The sequence below is a fragment of the Artemia franciscana genome, chromosome 6, assembly GCF_032884065.1.
Source record: "Artemia franciscana chromosome 6, ASM3288406v1, whole genome shotgun sequence".
NCBI classification, from domain to species: Eukaryota; Metazoa; Arthropoda; class Branchiopoda; order Anostraca; family Artemiidae; genus Artemia; species Artemia franciscana.
The window spans coordinates 1,339,744-1,353,827 of NC_088868.1; the positions used below are offsets into that span (position 1 = coordinate 1,339,744).

Genomic DNA, 14,084 nt, shown 5'->3' on the forward strand with positions numbered 1-14,084 from the left:
AAATTTCATTAAGATACGATCACTCTTTTGTAAGTCAAAAATACCTCATTTTTTCCGATTTTTTAGAATTAACCCTCCCCCAACTCCCCCAAAGAGAGCAGATCCGTTCTAGTTATGTCAATCCCGTATCTAGGACTTGTGCTTATTTTCCCCACCAAGTTCCATCCCGATCCCTCCACTCTAAGCGTTTTCCAAGATTTTAGCCCCCCCCCCCAAATTCCCCTTCACCGGATCCAGTCGGGATTCAAGACAAGAGCACTGAGACACGATATGCTTCTAAACATCAAATTTCATTAAAATCCGATCACTCCTTCGTAAGTTAAAAATACCTCATTTTTTATTAATTTTGCAGAATTAACCCTCCTCCCAAAACTCCCCCATAGAGAGCGGATCCGTTCCGGTTATTTCAATCACGTATCCAGGACTTACGATTATTTTTACCATCAAGTTTCATCCCGATCCCTCCACTCTAAGTGTTTTCCATGATTTTAGGTCCCCCCAAACTCCCCCCCAATGTCACCGGATCCGGTCGGGATTTAAAATAAAAGCTCTGAGACACGATATACTTCCAAAAATCAAATTTCGATAAGATCCGATCACTCCTGCGTAAGTTAAAAATACCTCATTTTTCTACTTTTTCAGAATTAACCCTCCCCCCTCCAACTCCCCAAAAGAGAGCGGATCCGTTCCGGTTATATCAATCATGTATCTATGACTTGTGCTTATTTTTCCCACCAAGTTTCATCCCAATCCCTAAACTCTAAGCGTTTTCCAAGATTTTAGGTTCCCCCCTCAATTCCCCCCAATGTCACCGGATCCAGTCGCGATTCAAAATTAGAGCTCTGAGACACGATATTCTTCCAAACTTCAAATTTCATTAAGATCTGATCACTCCTTCGTAAGTTAAAAATACCTCATTTTTTCTAATTTTTAGAATTACCCCCCCTCCAACTCCCCCAAAAAGAGCAGATCCATTCCAGTTATGTCGATCACGAATCTAGGACTTCTGCTTATTCTTCCCACCAAGTTTCATCCCAATCCCTCCATTCTAAGCGTTTTTTCAAGATTTTAGGTCCCCCCCCCCAACTCCCCCCAATGTCACCGCATCTGGTCGAGATTTAAAATAAGAGCGCTGAGACAAGATATCCTTCGAAACGTCAAATTTCATTAAGATACCATGACCCGTTCGTAAGTTAAAAATACTTATTTTTTTCTGAATTAACCCCCCCCCCAGATGGGCAAATCGCGAAAACGACTATTTCTAATTTAATCTGGTCCGGTCCCTGATACTCCTGCCAAATTTCATCGTTCTAGCTTACCTGGAAGTACCTAAAGTAGCAAAACCGGGACAGACCAACAGAATTTGCAATCACTATATGTCGCCTGGTTAATACCAAGTGCCATAAAAAACGAACAGAAATAAAATCAAACAATATTTCAACTCAAAATAAAACAGAAATCGCTATCAACTAATAAATGTGACTCAAACGAACAGGAATTACAATACAATTACAACAAACAAGTGCGACGCTAATGTCTCCTAAGTTTTCTAAAAGCCAGAGCGGCATTTGTCCTTTACTGAAAACAGTTTTACTTCGAGCAGTGTGTCTTAGTTGTAATGGTATCAACGACAAAAGAAAGAAACATCACCACAATAATCAAAATTACTGAAAAGTATTACTGGCAGTAGACTTGCTGTTTAATATAAAATGTATAGTGAATATATATAACAATATATTTAGGTCAGTGTACATTTAATGTATATTTAATATATAATGCTTAATGAATAGTACGAGGGCATCCAATTTGAAGGGCTTTTCAGGTTTAATGTTCACTGAAACGACACAGTAACCAGCTGCTATATATTTCAAATCATTAATCCTTTTTCCACATTATGGAGGGATGGGGATACATTTTCCTCTGAGGTTTGTTCGGAGAGGCCCATTCCCGAAAATTTGCAAAAGCATGACCTAGACACCCCGCTTGACCAGCACATGGGGGTCATGTCATTGTTCTATCTTTTAATAAGAACAAAATGGAGATACTTGTGTTTGACTCCCTTGTTAATAGCTTCCTTTTGCTATTCTCCGGGAAATAGCAGGGATAAGGGAATCCTATCCCTTTCCAGGAAACCTTTCCGGGTTTCCTGATTTCGTCAGCTCCGAATTCTCCTCAATCGACACTGCAAATGCATCAAAATAAAATGTTAATCATTTTACATTTTAATCATTAATCATTCAACATTTTCATTATGTATCATTTAACATTTTTGCAAGCTATTGATGTGGTTTTTCTATAGTAGAAAATTTAATTTTGTACTTATGTGTTGTTGAGACCCAAAAAGATCTTTTTCTATTATTCAGATGATCTAAAAAACCCCTTTCGCAGAACTCCATCTCTCATCCGCATTCACTCATTTTAATTTATGTTTTCAAACTTAATGTAGCCTACTCAAAGCAAAGCATTGACCAAACAAAGACGGTGGGCGTGTCCCAGAAGACTACCCATTTCATATAAAAATTGGACATAAACTTACAAGAAAAGCTAGGAAGGAGAAAATCCAGTAGAGGAAGAAGAAGAATTATTTTGTGTGACAAAGAATGTTTTCACCTTTTTTTTTCACTGATAGGGTATGGTATTTGGCTTGACTACACTGAAGTCAGCTGTAGTTCACGATTTGTTACTTGGACCTCTTATTCAGAATGTTTTCAGTACTTTTTCCGCTGCTATCCAATCCTGTCCATTATAGCAATGTATAATTTAAATTTTAAACCACAGTTTTCAGTTTTCACCACAGTTTTCAGCAACATGAGATCTTGAAATTTAGATTCATAATATGACTTAGGTTATTTGCATGAATCAGGAAGAACAGTAGACCTAGGATCAATCCCTGAGGCACACCAAAGTTTTCCACGATATCGTTCAATAGGTCTTCTTCTATGTACATGAGCTAATTGGCATCAAACCATTTCATTACCTACTCTAGCTCTAATGTGTTTAAAATACCATAAATTCTGGATATGATAAAAAAAAAAAACGTTAGTAAACAGGTCGGCGTGCCAAAAACTGGAATTGAAGATGGGTCATCCTATTTCTGAGAACTTTATCAATAATGAACTTAAAAAGAAAGCCATGAAATTTACCAAAACAGAAAAAGAAGTTTCTAAAAACTCCCAGAAATAGTCAAACGAAGAGACGAAAACCCGCTAACTAAAACCCGAGAGGACGGAAACTGGGACACAGGTGGTAGTCTACAGTAACTAAACTAGCTAATGTAAACTGCTACCTGTCTCTCAGTTTTCCGTCCCAGTTTCCAGAAAGCACCAAATGCGTGCACCAAAGAAAAAATCTAAAAAAAAAGTTTTTCAGCTTATTTTTAAGATTTGAAACAGCTCACCAAGGTTTCGAGCCCTTTTATAAACAGAGTTATAATCTTGGATCTTCTTGAGTTGTTGTAACTATTTTTGGTCTGTATATTCGGGACAGTATCACGAGGAGTATCTGTCGCCACTTTAACAGCTTTGCTGTTTCTGGCAAATTTCAAGTCTGTCAATAAGCTAAGAGCTGCATTATTTATCTCTTCTCCAAGCTCCTCTCTAGAAGACAATTTAGACAAATTTAGAAAACATCGACAAGAAAAATATACACTATCAGCCTTTGCTATACAGAAAATTGACAAAAAAAGAGCGGAAGGTAGGGAGCGACAGAGAAAAGGGGGAAGAGGAGGTGAGATAGAGATAGAGTGAAGAGAGGAAGAGGTAGGGAAGGAGAGAAACTATAGGTATACCTTCACGAACAATACTGCAGTTCAGCCCACTCGCCCAACTGAAACTACTGTAAGCATAATTGGTTTCTTCTTTGACGTTTCAATCAAATACCTTTCCGTCAGCTTTAACAGCCAACTGGACGACAAAAAAGTTTTAGAAACTGTTGTTTAATGTTTTCGTGTTGACATCAAAAACATCAAAAATTCAGAAAACAGAAAAACAATAAAAAAATTCAGGCTTATAAACCAGTCAGGCTTAATGGACTTCTATGAGAGAATTTTGAACAAACACCTTAAAACAAAGATGACATCAAAAAACATCAAAAAATTCAGAAAACAGTCAGAAAAAAAGTCAAATTCAGTCTTATAAACCAGTCAGGGTTAATGGACTTTTAAGAGAGAATTTTTTTAAGCAAAATTTCTCTCTCTCAATTTCTTAATTAAGTTCTAATCTTGCTTTAAACTACAAGGTTACAGATTGAACAAACACCTTAAAACAAAGATGGCATCAAAAAACATCAAAAAATTCAGAAAACAGATAGATAAAGAAACATAAAAAAATTCAGGCTTATATACCACCAGATAGGCTAAATGGACTTTTCAGAGAGAATTTGATAATTTAACCCCCCCCCCCTTTTTCTTTCTTAAGAAAATTTATAAAAGCTAAATTAACATAAAATTCGTTTTGATGCTACGAATCATGTAAAAAATGCCACAAATTCAGGCGTTATGCTTGAAGTCCAAAGATAAAATCTAAATGCTACCATAGGCACCATGAGCATAGCAAATCTTGCATTGCCCCTTTGGCTATGCAAAGCAAAGTTCTGTCAGTAGTCAGGGAAATTGCATCCCCCCTCCCTAGGAAAGTGTAATCAAATTTAAGAACTAACACTGCATTGGATTAAAAGGTGTTAGTCCATTAATAGATCAAGTATGGATTAAAAAACGTTAAAAAAAATTGAAAGTTTCTGTCGAAGGATGTAATCTGAAGATGATTAAACTATTTTAGTTTTTTTATTAATTTTTTATCATACAACTTCGTTTGTTTATCTTTTCAAACTTAGTTGGATAGCATTTCTCTAGCCCACCTCCAACAGTGTAAAGCAAAATTCTAACAAAAGTCAAAGAGTTTGTGTAGAAAACAGTGGTCATTATTTTAATGCAAATTATTATAACTGTAGGCTTTTCCTGTTGACAATCAGATTCTCAATTTGAGAATCTGATCGTAAAATTCGATTTCTATTTATAATCTGGCCATGGATTCAAATTCGATTCACAATCCGACAATCCGATTCCCAACAACAGAATTTCAGAGATCACGAACTGCTTCGATCAAGAGTTATAGAATTCGATTGTCAGATTCTAGGGAAAACTTAAAAAGCTTACAACATTACAAATTACTTTCCTTTCCACAATCCGAAGCAATAAAAGTTTTACAAGGCACGTAAAAAAACATCAAAGAACATCATTTAACAAGGACAGTCAACAAACATCAGGAGGTTTCATCCGCATATTGTGAATTGAAAGAAACCTAAAAACACAACACGGAGTTTTTTTCATGTGAAATTCTGGTATTTTGGGGAACAAACTTTCTATAGTTCTGTCTCCCTGACATCTTAACAGCCTAATTGAACATTCTGGAAATGGGGAACACATTTTCTTAAATCTTATCTTAAATCTTAAATCTTAACAGCATAATTACACATTCTGGCAACAGGGAACAAATTTTCATTAGTTCTTTCTCCCTGACATCTTAACAGCCTAATTGCACATTCTGGAGACGAAATCTCGGATTTTGAGATGGATGAATCATTGATTGTCAATTATATAACTTTATTCCAATGCAAAAGAAAACAACACCCACCCATATACAACTGTCCAGACTCGGCAATTTCGTTGAAAAGAACGAATGGGGGCGTTTGCAAGGAAATCAGTGAAAGCCCTAATGAGGAGAAATGGAGTATCCAAAGGCAGTACCTTGATTGTCTTAGTGTTCTAATTTTTTATCTCTGACTGGGATATCAAAGGGAAAGAAGGGGGACTCTGTCATGATTCCCCCTTCCTCAGGTATTGCTAGTAAACGGCGGTAGACCAACACGAAGAAAAAAAAACTAAACAGAAAATAAGATGTTTTCTCAGATTACTTGACTTGAAATATTGACAGAAAATCATGCATGGATCAATTTCACTAACAAAAGGAAAACACGTACTAGAACTAAACAAAAATGCAAACAAAAAATCCTTTTGAAAAATAAGATTTAGAAAAACAACAAGCCTAGAGTCTAGTAGTGGGGTCTTGGAAGAAGGCAAGATGTGAAAATGAATAGAAAGTAAGAAGAACACCCTATTAGACTAGCATCTATTACTGGTTAAGTAGCAATATATACAGAAAAAAGCCGATTCTGCACGGCTGTATTTACCTCAGGATCAGCTTGGAAAATCCAGGTGAAACTTTCAGGGTATTTTGGAAGGCCGAGGGGACCTTGAATTTTGACTTGGGGGGAAAGGCATAATTGAACTGAATGAATCTATACATGTAGATTACCAATAATGGTATATCTGCAGCAACTCAGTGAGGACAGGAGGGGAATAAGGTGAAATTTTTGGAGCGTTAGGGGGCGAGGGAGGCAAGGGGACTTGCTGGAGGGATTTAAAACACCCAAAATTAGCCAGATTTTTTTGTGCCTGACTGGTTAGAAATTTACTGGGCATACATGCTTGGCCAAAAGAAAAGAAAATATATTTTTTTTAATACAGAAGGTTCTTCGTTTCGGAACTCGAAAACAGACCAAATGTTGTTTTTTTCCATTTTGCGTAAAAATTTTTGGGTAAGTGGAATCACTCAAGGCAATCTCAATACAGACAATAAACTTTGATATACTATCTTAATATTTTTTATGGAATAAGATATTCATTTTTTACCTCAAACATAAATTTCTATTTTATATATTTCTTAAACAAATCTCTGTCAAATAATTGTTTCTTTGCAATAAATGAATTCAAAATTTAAATATGTTTGCGCAAATCAGACCTTTCTAATAATTTCAATATTGTACAGCCATTGTTGTCAAGATTCAAACGTCATCCTATAGTCTATCATGCGGAAAAAAAATCTATAAAATCTGTTTAGAGTAAAAGAAAATTCTAGTAATGTTCGAGCATCCTAATGCACAAACAAATTAATTGTTAGTGAATAATAAGTATTGTTAGTGAATTATTAGTAATAATAATTAATTGTTAGTGAATACTTTGGATGATAGATAGACTTATCTACAAAAAATTAACTGAAATCATTTTTATACAATCCTAATAAGAGCTTATGCCAGATTTGCCCCTCACTCAATCGGACTATCTGTCTTGGCTTCTTCTACAACTTAGTCATGGCTTGATGCCTATAACTACTTGATTTGAATTTAAAAAATCAACAGACAAAAATGATTTGAATAATTAAGTTAAAATGATCCAAAACAACTAGTATAAAATTGTATTCAACCTGAAAGATCTAAATGACACAATTTATAACTGACTATTTATTGCCAATGCTTGGCAGTATTTTGCCTTATGCTGGGAAAATTCTACTTTGGTTACATGTGATTTATGCTAAAATTTCCACTTTCAAAAATGATTTTTTTGTGGGTTGATTCTAAATTTGTCAACAAACTTTGAACTTTTAGATAAAATTGAAAATATTATTTCTTAGCTCTTCTTATTCTGTGGATTATTAAAGAGACACTTCCTCATAAAATCAACACCAGAATTAAATTCGAGGCCCTGTGGTGGTTGCTGCTACTCAAGTTGCACTATGGGTCCACAGTGCAAGAAGTCCAACAAGTAGATATCAATCCCAATGTATCAGAACATGATTATCTATCCTTAAATTTTGATATGATCTGTTCTTTCTGTTTAATTAAAACCTGCAAAACTCTACTTTTCTTACATATTTTCTTGACACCAAGAGCGGAATAGCTGAGCATCTGCTATTCCCGTCTGCTGAGGAATCTGCTGAGCAGAATAGTTGAAAAAATAGCTTTTGGTTCAATGCTAAAATTATCAAAATATCAAGTCATCTCAATCGGTTTAATAAATTTGAGTAGCTTTCTGTGAAACTAAACTGCATGTAAAGTTATAGCTTCTAGTGATTTTGTGAAATATGTGGCAATATAAGTAAACATATACAAGACCAGAACACATAGATAAACAAAGGAACAATACAGACAGAAAATAGGATGTGTAGGAAACAAAACACTTACTTCTCAGCTGTAGCTTGTAGAGCTGGAAACACTCCAAAAATAGAGCCAAGCTTTAATTTGTGTTTCTGAGTATCTGCTAACAAAGTCAAGGTTTCCAATGATAGTTTGACAAGCTCTAAGTTGTTTTCTCCAAGAGCATAAGCAAGGAACTGGGGGCAGGTTGCATCCTGAAAAGAATAAAAAAATACAAATGAAATAAAATATTACCAAAACATATCTGTAGGAAGGAGGATGACAATCCCCATTAACTACTTATACAACCCTGCAAAACATGTAATGCCAATGTTTTAGAGGAACGGGTATAAGACAATTTTTGGGATGGAGGGGTATGAAACTACTGCTGAAACATACACTTTACATCCCTAAATAAAGGCGCTGCAATCTTTCAGATCCATTTTGAGAAAATGGATCCCCCCTATCCACATAAAGATAAAAAAGGTAATGTATACATAAAAATTTCTATTTCTTTTTAATCTTGTCCATTGACAGTTTTACTCCAATCTGCAAAAAAATTAATCAAACTGGTGCACATATAAAAAAGTACTAAATAAGATAACTTTATTTCTGGATCTTTAATGTACAGTTTGCATTAAACATTATACTGAAACAAACAGGATTAGTTTTATATATATTTACAGCAGTAAAATTTAGGTAATTAATTGCTGTACCATCTGCAAAATGAGTATTAAAACACGGCATTAACAAGACAGAGTGGCGATCATAACTGAAAATAAGAAAAAGCAAATGATCAAGGACAGAGCCTTGATGTACCCCAATATTTAAAGACTACACACCAGGAGAAGCTAGTCTGCTCTTGTGGTTAAGCAATCTAAACCACAAAATGAGAGAATATACAGTAAGAACTCAGTTGCTTAAATCTTGCTTCTAATGGGGCCCAGTAGTAAAAAAGAATAAGAAAATAAACAAGAAATAATAAAAATCAGATGATCAAGGACAAAGCATTGAGGTTCCCCAATATTTAAAGACTACACAGCAGCAAAAGCCAGTCCGCTTTTGGGGTAAAAGCAGATGTTTCATACATTGGCCATGTTTCAATGTATATTGAAACATAGAATTAACAAGACATAGTGAAGATCATAACTGAAAATAAGAAAAGACAGATGATCTAGTACAAACCCTTGAGGTACTCCAGCATTTAAGGACTACAGCCAAGCCTGGAAACTATGTGTATACTCTTGGAGTTTAGTAATCTAGATACAATTCAAGCAGTAACAATGTAGCTTCATTCATACCATAATTTTTAAGCTTAGAGAAAAGAATATCACATAAGATAACATTTATTTTCAAAAGGCTATCACAAGCTCTAGCATACACAAATTTACTCCATGTGTCCAGTAGAAGAAAACAAAATAAAGAAACCAAGACAGCAAGACAAAAGTCAAAAATCAACCAAGCAGAAAAATTTTCAATATAAATTTAACACAAATTAGTGAAACATAACATAAAAACTAATCCCTGTCCAAGAACTAAAATGAAGTTGATATGATTAATGGAAAAATAGCAACAGAGGAGAAAGGGAGAGATAATATAATACCTGATAATACTTTACAACAAACAACAATCAAAGGCTAAAAAAAAGCTGAAGTTGCATTCCAAGTCAAATACTGTAAAAATTAAAAAATTGAAATCAAAAGTGGACATCATTGATGATACAAGACAAATCATAAATACTTAAAATTTAAGAAAGGATTGTACAAATGACAACATTAAAAAAAGCTCAAATAAGCATATAATATTAAGAGATAAGTAGACAAATGTTTTCTCAAAATTCAAATAAATTGTCAGTGGAATTTTGCCTTGATCAATCATTCATAAAAACATTGAACAGAAGTATCAATAGAACTGTATGTTCAGAGGCATGCCCAGACCTGAAATTCAATTTTGAATTTGAAAATAAATTGATAATTTCAAACATTAAAACAAATTTAAAAGCTGTCTTTTCAAGGAATCTAGAAGAAGCTGATAAGATGAAGTTGGCCGTTAGTGAGATGGGGTACATGACAACCATCTTTATGAAGAACAGTTATCCTTCCTTCTTAATTTTGCAAAAAACCTTAAAATGGAACATTCTCTTTAAACTTCAATCTCAAGCCTTATAATTTTTGTTGTGTCTTAATAGCACACAATGCATCATTGTTCATGATGATAATAATAATAATCCATTTTTTACTATGCCAGAGCTAGTCATCATTAGGAGTCCCAAGAGACTGAGCTGGGCCAAACTTTGTTGAATTTATACACAAATTATCATCCCCAGCCTGTTAATGATGTGTGCTAATGATGCCAGGTTTGAATATCCAGTCAATAATTGACTCTAACATAAATATCCCACAAAGTGCTTTTGACTTTTTTTTTAATCCAAAGTTGTGATTCTAAACTCACTAGTTTTCACCAGTGAACCAGATGGTTCTCTTCCTCATAGCTCAACTCAGCTGATGCTACCTATCAAACTCTTCCCTCCAGTCATCCAAAAGCGCCTTGAAGCACCAGAGGTCAACAATTCATCTAGTCTTGAGAACTTGCATGGTCCTGAATTAGGACCAACAGTAGGAAATAATGATTGGAGAGTATAAGCCCTCATTAACTTATAGGCTAGAATGGCATCACCTCTATTTCTTCTGTAGCCGAGTGTTGTGAATTTCAGCTTTACTACTCTTGCAGGGTAGGAAAGCTCCTGCATGCTCAATATCACTTGGTGGCATGTGTCTTTATATCTCCCAGAACTTCTATGTCCTTTTTAACCCAAAAGGAGGCTTAGGGATACTCAAGCTTCAACCTTAGGATGCACAAGTCCCTTATACAGAAGATTGATGATGTCAGGGAAACAAGTGGAAAGAGAATGCTTAATCAGCCCTAGAGTTTAAACAGCACCAGTAGGCAACTTCTTAGCATGAGAACAGAACTTTTATTCATTGTCAATAGTGACTCCAAGATCTTGTTCATTATTTACAGGAGAGAGTGGGTGGCCTGAGAAATAATAAGAACAGCAAGGATTCATTTTGCCAAAGTGAATGACATGGCACTTGGCAACATCAAATTCAAGAGGCTAAGTCTCAGTCCATTGGCAAAGTAGTCCAAGATTATTTTGTAGAATGGCATGGTCTTCACAGGACATGGCTGGTCCAAGGAGATTCAAGTTGTCAGCAAAGAGTGTAGTATTTGAGTTGGATTGAGTGAAGTCTATTTATTCAAAACCCAAGCACCTATAAAAAATAACAACAATAAGCTGGGGGTAAATAAACAATGCACACACTAATCAATTTGTAAGCAAGCATTACTGCATCTTCCTTCTTCTTTTGAAGATAGTGCTTGTGAGGTCACATGTCAGGTTCTGTTGGAGGCTTTACAACACGTCTGCTTCTGGTGCGTCGTGGTGTGAGGTTGGTGGTCGCCAGCTGCAAGTATATGGTGCCCCTGACAGGTGATGTGTCTACTGTGGTAGGCTCAGCTGGGGTAGGCTTTGCTGATGTAAGTTCCACTGGGGACAATCTGGTGACTGTCAAAGGGGGTGGTAGAGCTGGGGTTTTCTCACTTTTGCTGGTGACGCTTTCTGTTATCTGCTCACTTTCAATGTGGGGTGTTTGGGGATCATTGGCACTGTGGCTGGCCATGCCAGTAGTGTATGGGTGGCGGTGTGGGGTTGGTTGTCTGGATATGTGAATTCTGTTTCTTCTTAGTCTTGAGCCATCAGTTGTTTTGACAATCTTCTTCAAAACTACTGCTATCCTTTGATTTTGACAGGATTCTTTTACATGTTTGCACAGATTTCTTGACAAGTCCATTTGCCTTGGGATATATTGGGCTTGAGTTCAATCCCCCAAGTTTGAGCAAATTCCTGAAGTCAATCAAATTCAAAATAACAGCTGTAGTAGTCAACCGTGATAAGGAACTGGGCTTTTTCCCATTTGAATAAGTCTACTGCTACATGTTGCCATGGTAGTGATGGTATTTCTGTGTTGATGAGTGGTTCTCTCTGGTTGTTCAGGGCATGGCGGGCACATATTTTGCATTGTCTGACAAAGGATTTGATGTCGGCGTTCATGCCTGGCCAGTATAGCTGGTTCAAGGAGATTCAAGTTGTCAGCAAAGAGTATTGATTTACTACTGATAGTAGAGCATCATTAATCAAGATATTAAGTAGTGTAGGAACCAATACATTTCCTTGAAGAGCTCTACTCAAAGCATACTGGGAGGAAGAAAAAATATAGTTACCAGAGTCACCAAAGAGCTGAACATACTGAGATTGCAGATAAAGAAAGTACATCTTGGAGAAAGCATTTTGTCAACAAGTCTTTCCCAGCACTTGTTGATCTAGGCCTATCTTTAACATCAAATCTGTCCTTCTTTTCAATGTTAATTAATGATTCTCTGATCTTGATAATGCCCTTTATTTCAGAAGCAGACATAATATCTTGGATGGCTCTAGTAATGATACTACTTTCATAGAGTTAAAATATTTCCTTTAGAAGTGTCAACAACTAAGTTCATCACACCTGAAACTAAGGAAAAAATTTTATGTTAAAATTTGACTAGATGGAAACCTAGAACAGGGGCTGTTAAGAATGAAAAATATAAATAAAATAATTTATTCTTCATAATATGCAGAAAAATAGTAGTTAACAAATTTTGACTGCAATTCTGCTATAGGCTAGGTCTTTGAGATCATAAGCATAGGCTAATCTAGTTTCTAGGCCTATATACTGCAACTTTGCTTGAAACAAAAGGTGATATTCTTGCCTAAGACCTCCTAAATAGGAATTACAATAAAGTTCTAGTTGAGGGAGCTACAATAAAGTTCTGGTAAAATTCTAGTTAATTGACTTCTTGCTATCTCAGAAAGGATTTAGGTCAGGAAAATGAAACTTTCAGGGATGGGTCTACAGGCTAAAGTATGACCTGGGAAGGTATTTAAAGCATCCCTCTACTCTTTCTCTCTCTAGAGGGCCTTGAAATTTGCCTGCATGACAGGTCTAGCCTATAGGCTACCTATTGAAATTTTGACAAAACAACATTTTACCTTAATTTTCAGTTGCTAGTTGCTTTTTCTCTGCCTTTAGTTCTGAAAATGCAATTCCTGTTATTTGAGTAGAATTTTGAGCCATATCAATGTTTTTTTTTTCAAAATTCAGGAAATGTATTTGCATACTTTTAAAACCTTATAAAATGGAATTGAGCAAAGTTATGAAGCTGAAAACAATTTTGTTGTATATCAATTATGCAGAAGATCTATTCTGCAAGGTTTTGCTTTTATAACACACATTTTTAAAAGTCATCAAAGGTTAGGGCCCTCTAGAGGGAGAAGGAGTACAGGTAGTTGCTTCAAAATACCTTCCTGGGATATACTTTAGTCTGTAGATTCATCCATGAAAGTTTCATTTTCATAACTTAAATCCTTTCTGAGATAGCAAGAAGTCAATTAACTAGAATTTTACCCTTCAAAATACCTTCCCAGTACATACTGTAGCCTTTAGACCCATCCCTGAAAGTTTCATTTTCCCAACCTACCCCCTTTCCATGACAGCCAAAAGTCAATCAACTAGAATTTTACTCCAGATTTTTATTGCCCAATCCATGGGAAGTATATAATTTGGGCTATATATTTGCATATTAGGAGAGGGAGAGGTCGTAAAGTAGCCTAATTGTCACTAGATAAGCATTTCTACAATCTAGATTATCAATGGAACACCCTTAATCACAATTCATTCGAAAGAGCCTTGGCCTGAAATAAATTCCTCAAAGTCTCCCCTGTCACTCTCGTAGGACTAAAGGATAACCCACTTTCTTTAACAGGCCTATGTTAAAGAAAGTACCACCAGAAACTGACAGTTTTACTATACCTTTAGGAGAGTACCTCTGTTAATTGCGTCCTTAGCTAGAGAATGAAAAGACTGCACAGCTTCAAGAGCATTACTCATATCCATTTTCTTTCCTACTTTCTTCTGACCTCCTTTGCGATATTTCAAATATCTCGCCGATTACATCGGCATTGTCCGATTACTTGTCTTTTACTTGTCCGATTACAGACTAACAGACTTGCACTTTCTAAC

General features: G+C 35.6%; 1 protein-coding gene across 1 annotated transcript in view; it reads right to left on the reverse strand.

Annotated features, from left to right (window-relative positions):
- Nucleotides 1-14,046, reverse strand: part of LOC136027891 (armadillo repeat-containing protein 1-like) — a 36,601-nt gene extending 22,555 nt beyond the window's left edge. Inside the window, exons 1-3 of the mRNA XM_065705320.1 lie at nucleotides 13,875-14,046; nucleotides 8,017-8,183; nucleotides 3,398-3,596 (exon numbers count right to left, since the gene is read on the reverse strand). Coding sequence (XP_065561392.1) covers nucleotides 3,398-3,596; nucleotides 8,017-8,183; nucleotides 13,875-13,958 — 450 coding nt within the window. The 5' untranslated portion in view covers nucleotides 13,959-14,046. The remainder of the gene's footprint in view (nucleotides 1-3,397; nucleotides 3,597-8,016; nucleotides 8,184-13,874) is intronic.
- Between the last annotated feature and the right edge of the window lie 38 nt (nucleotides 14,047-14,084).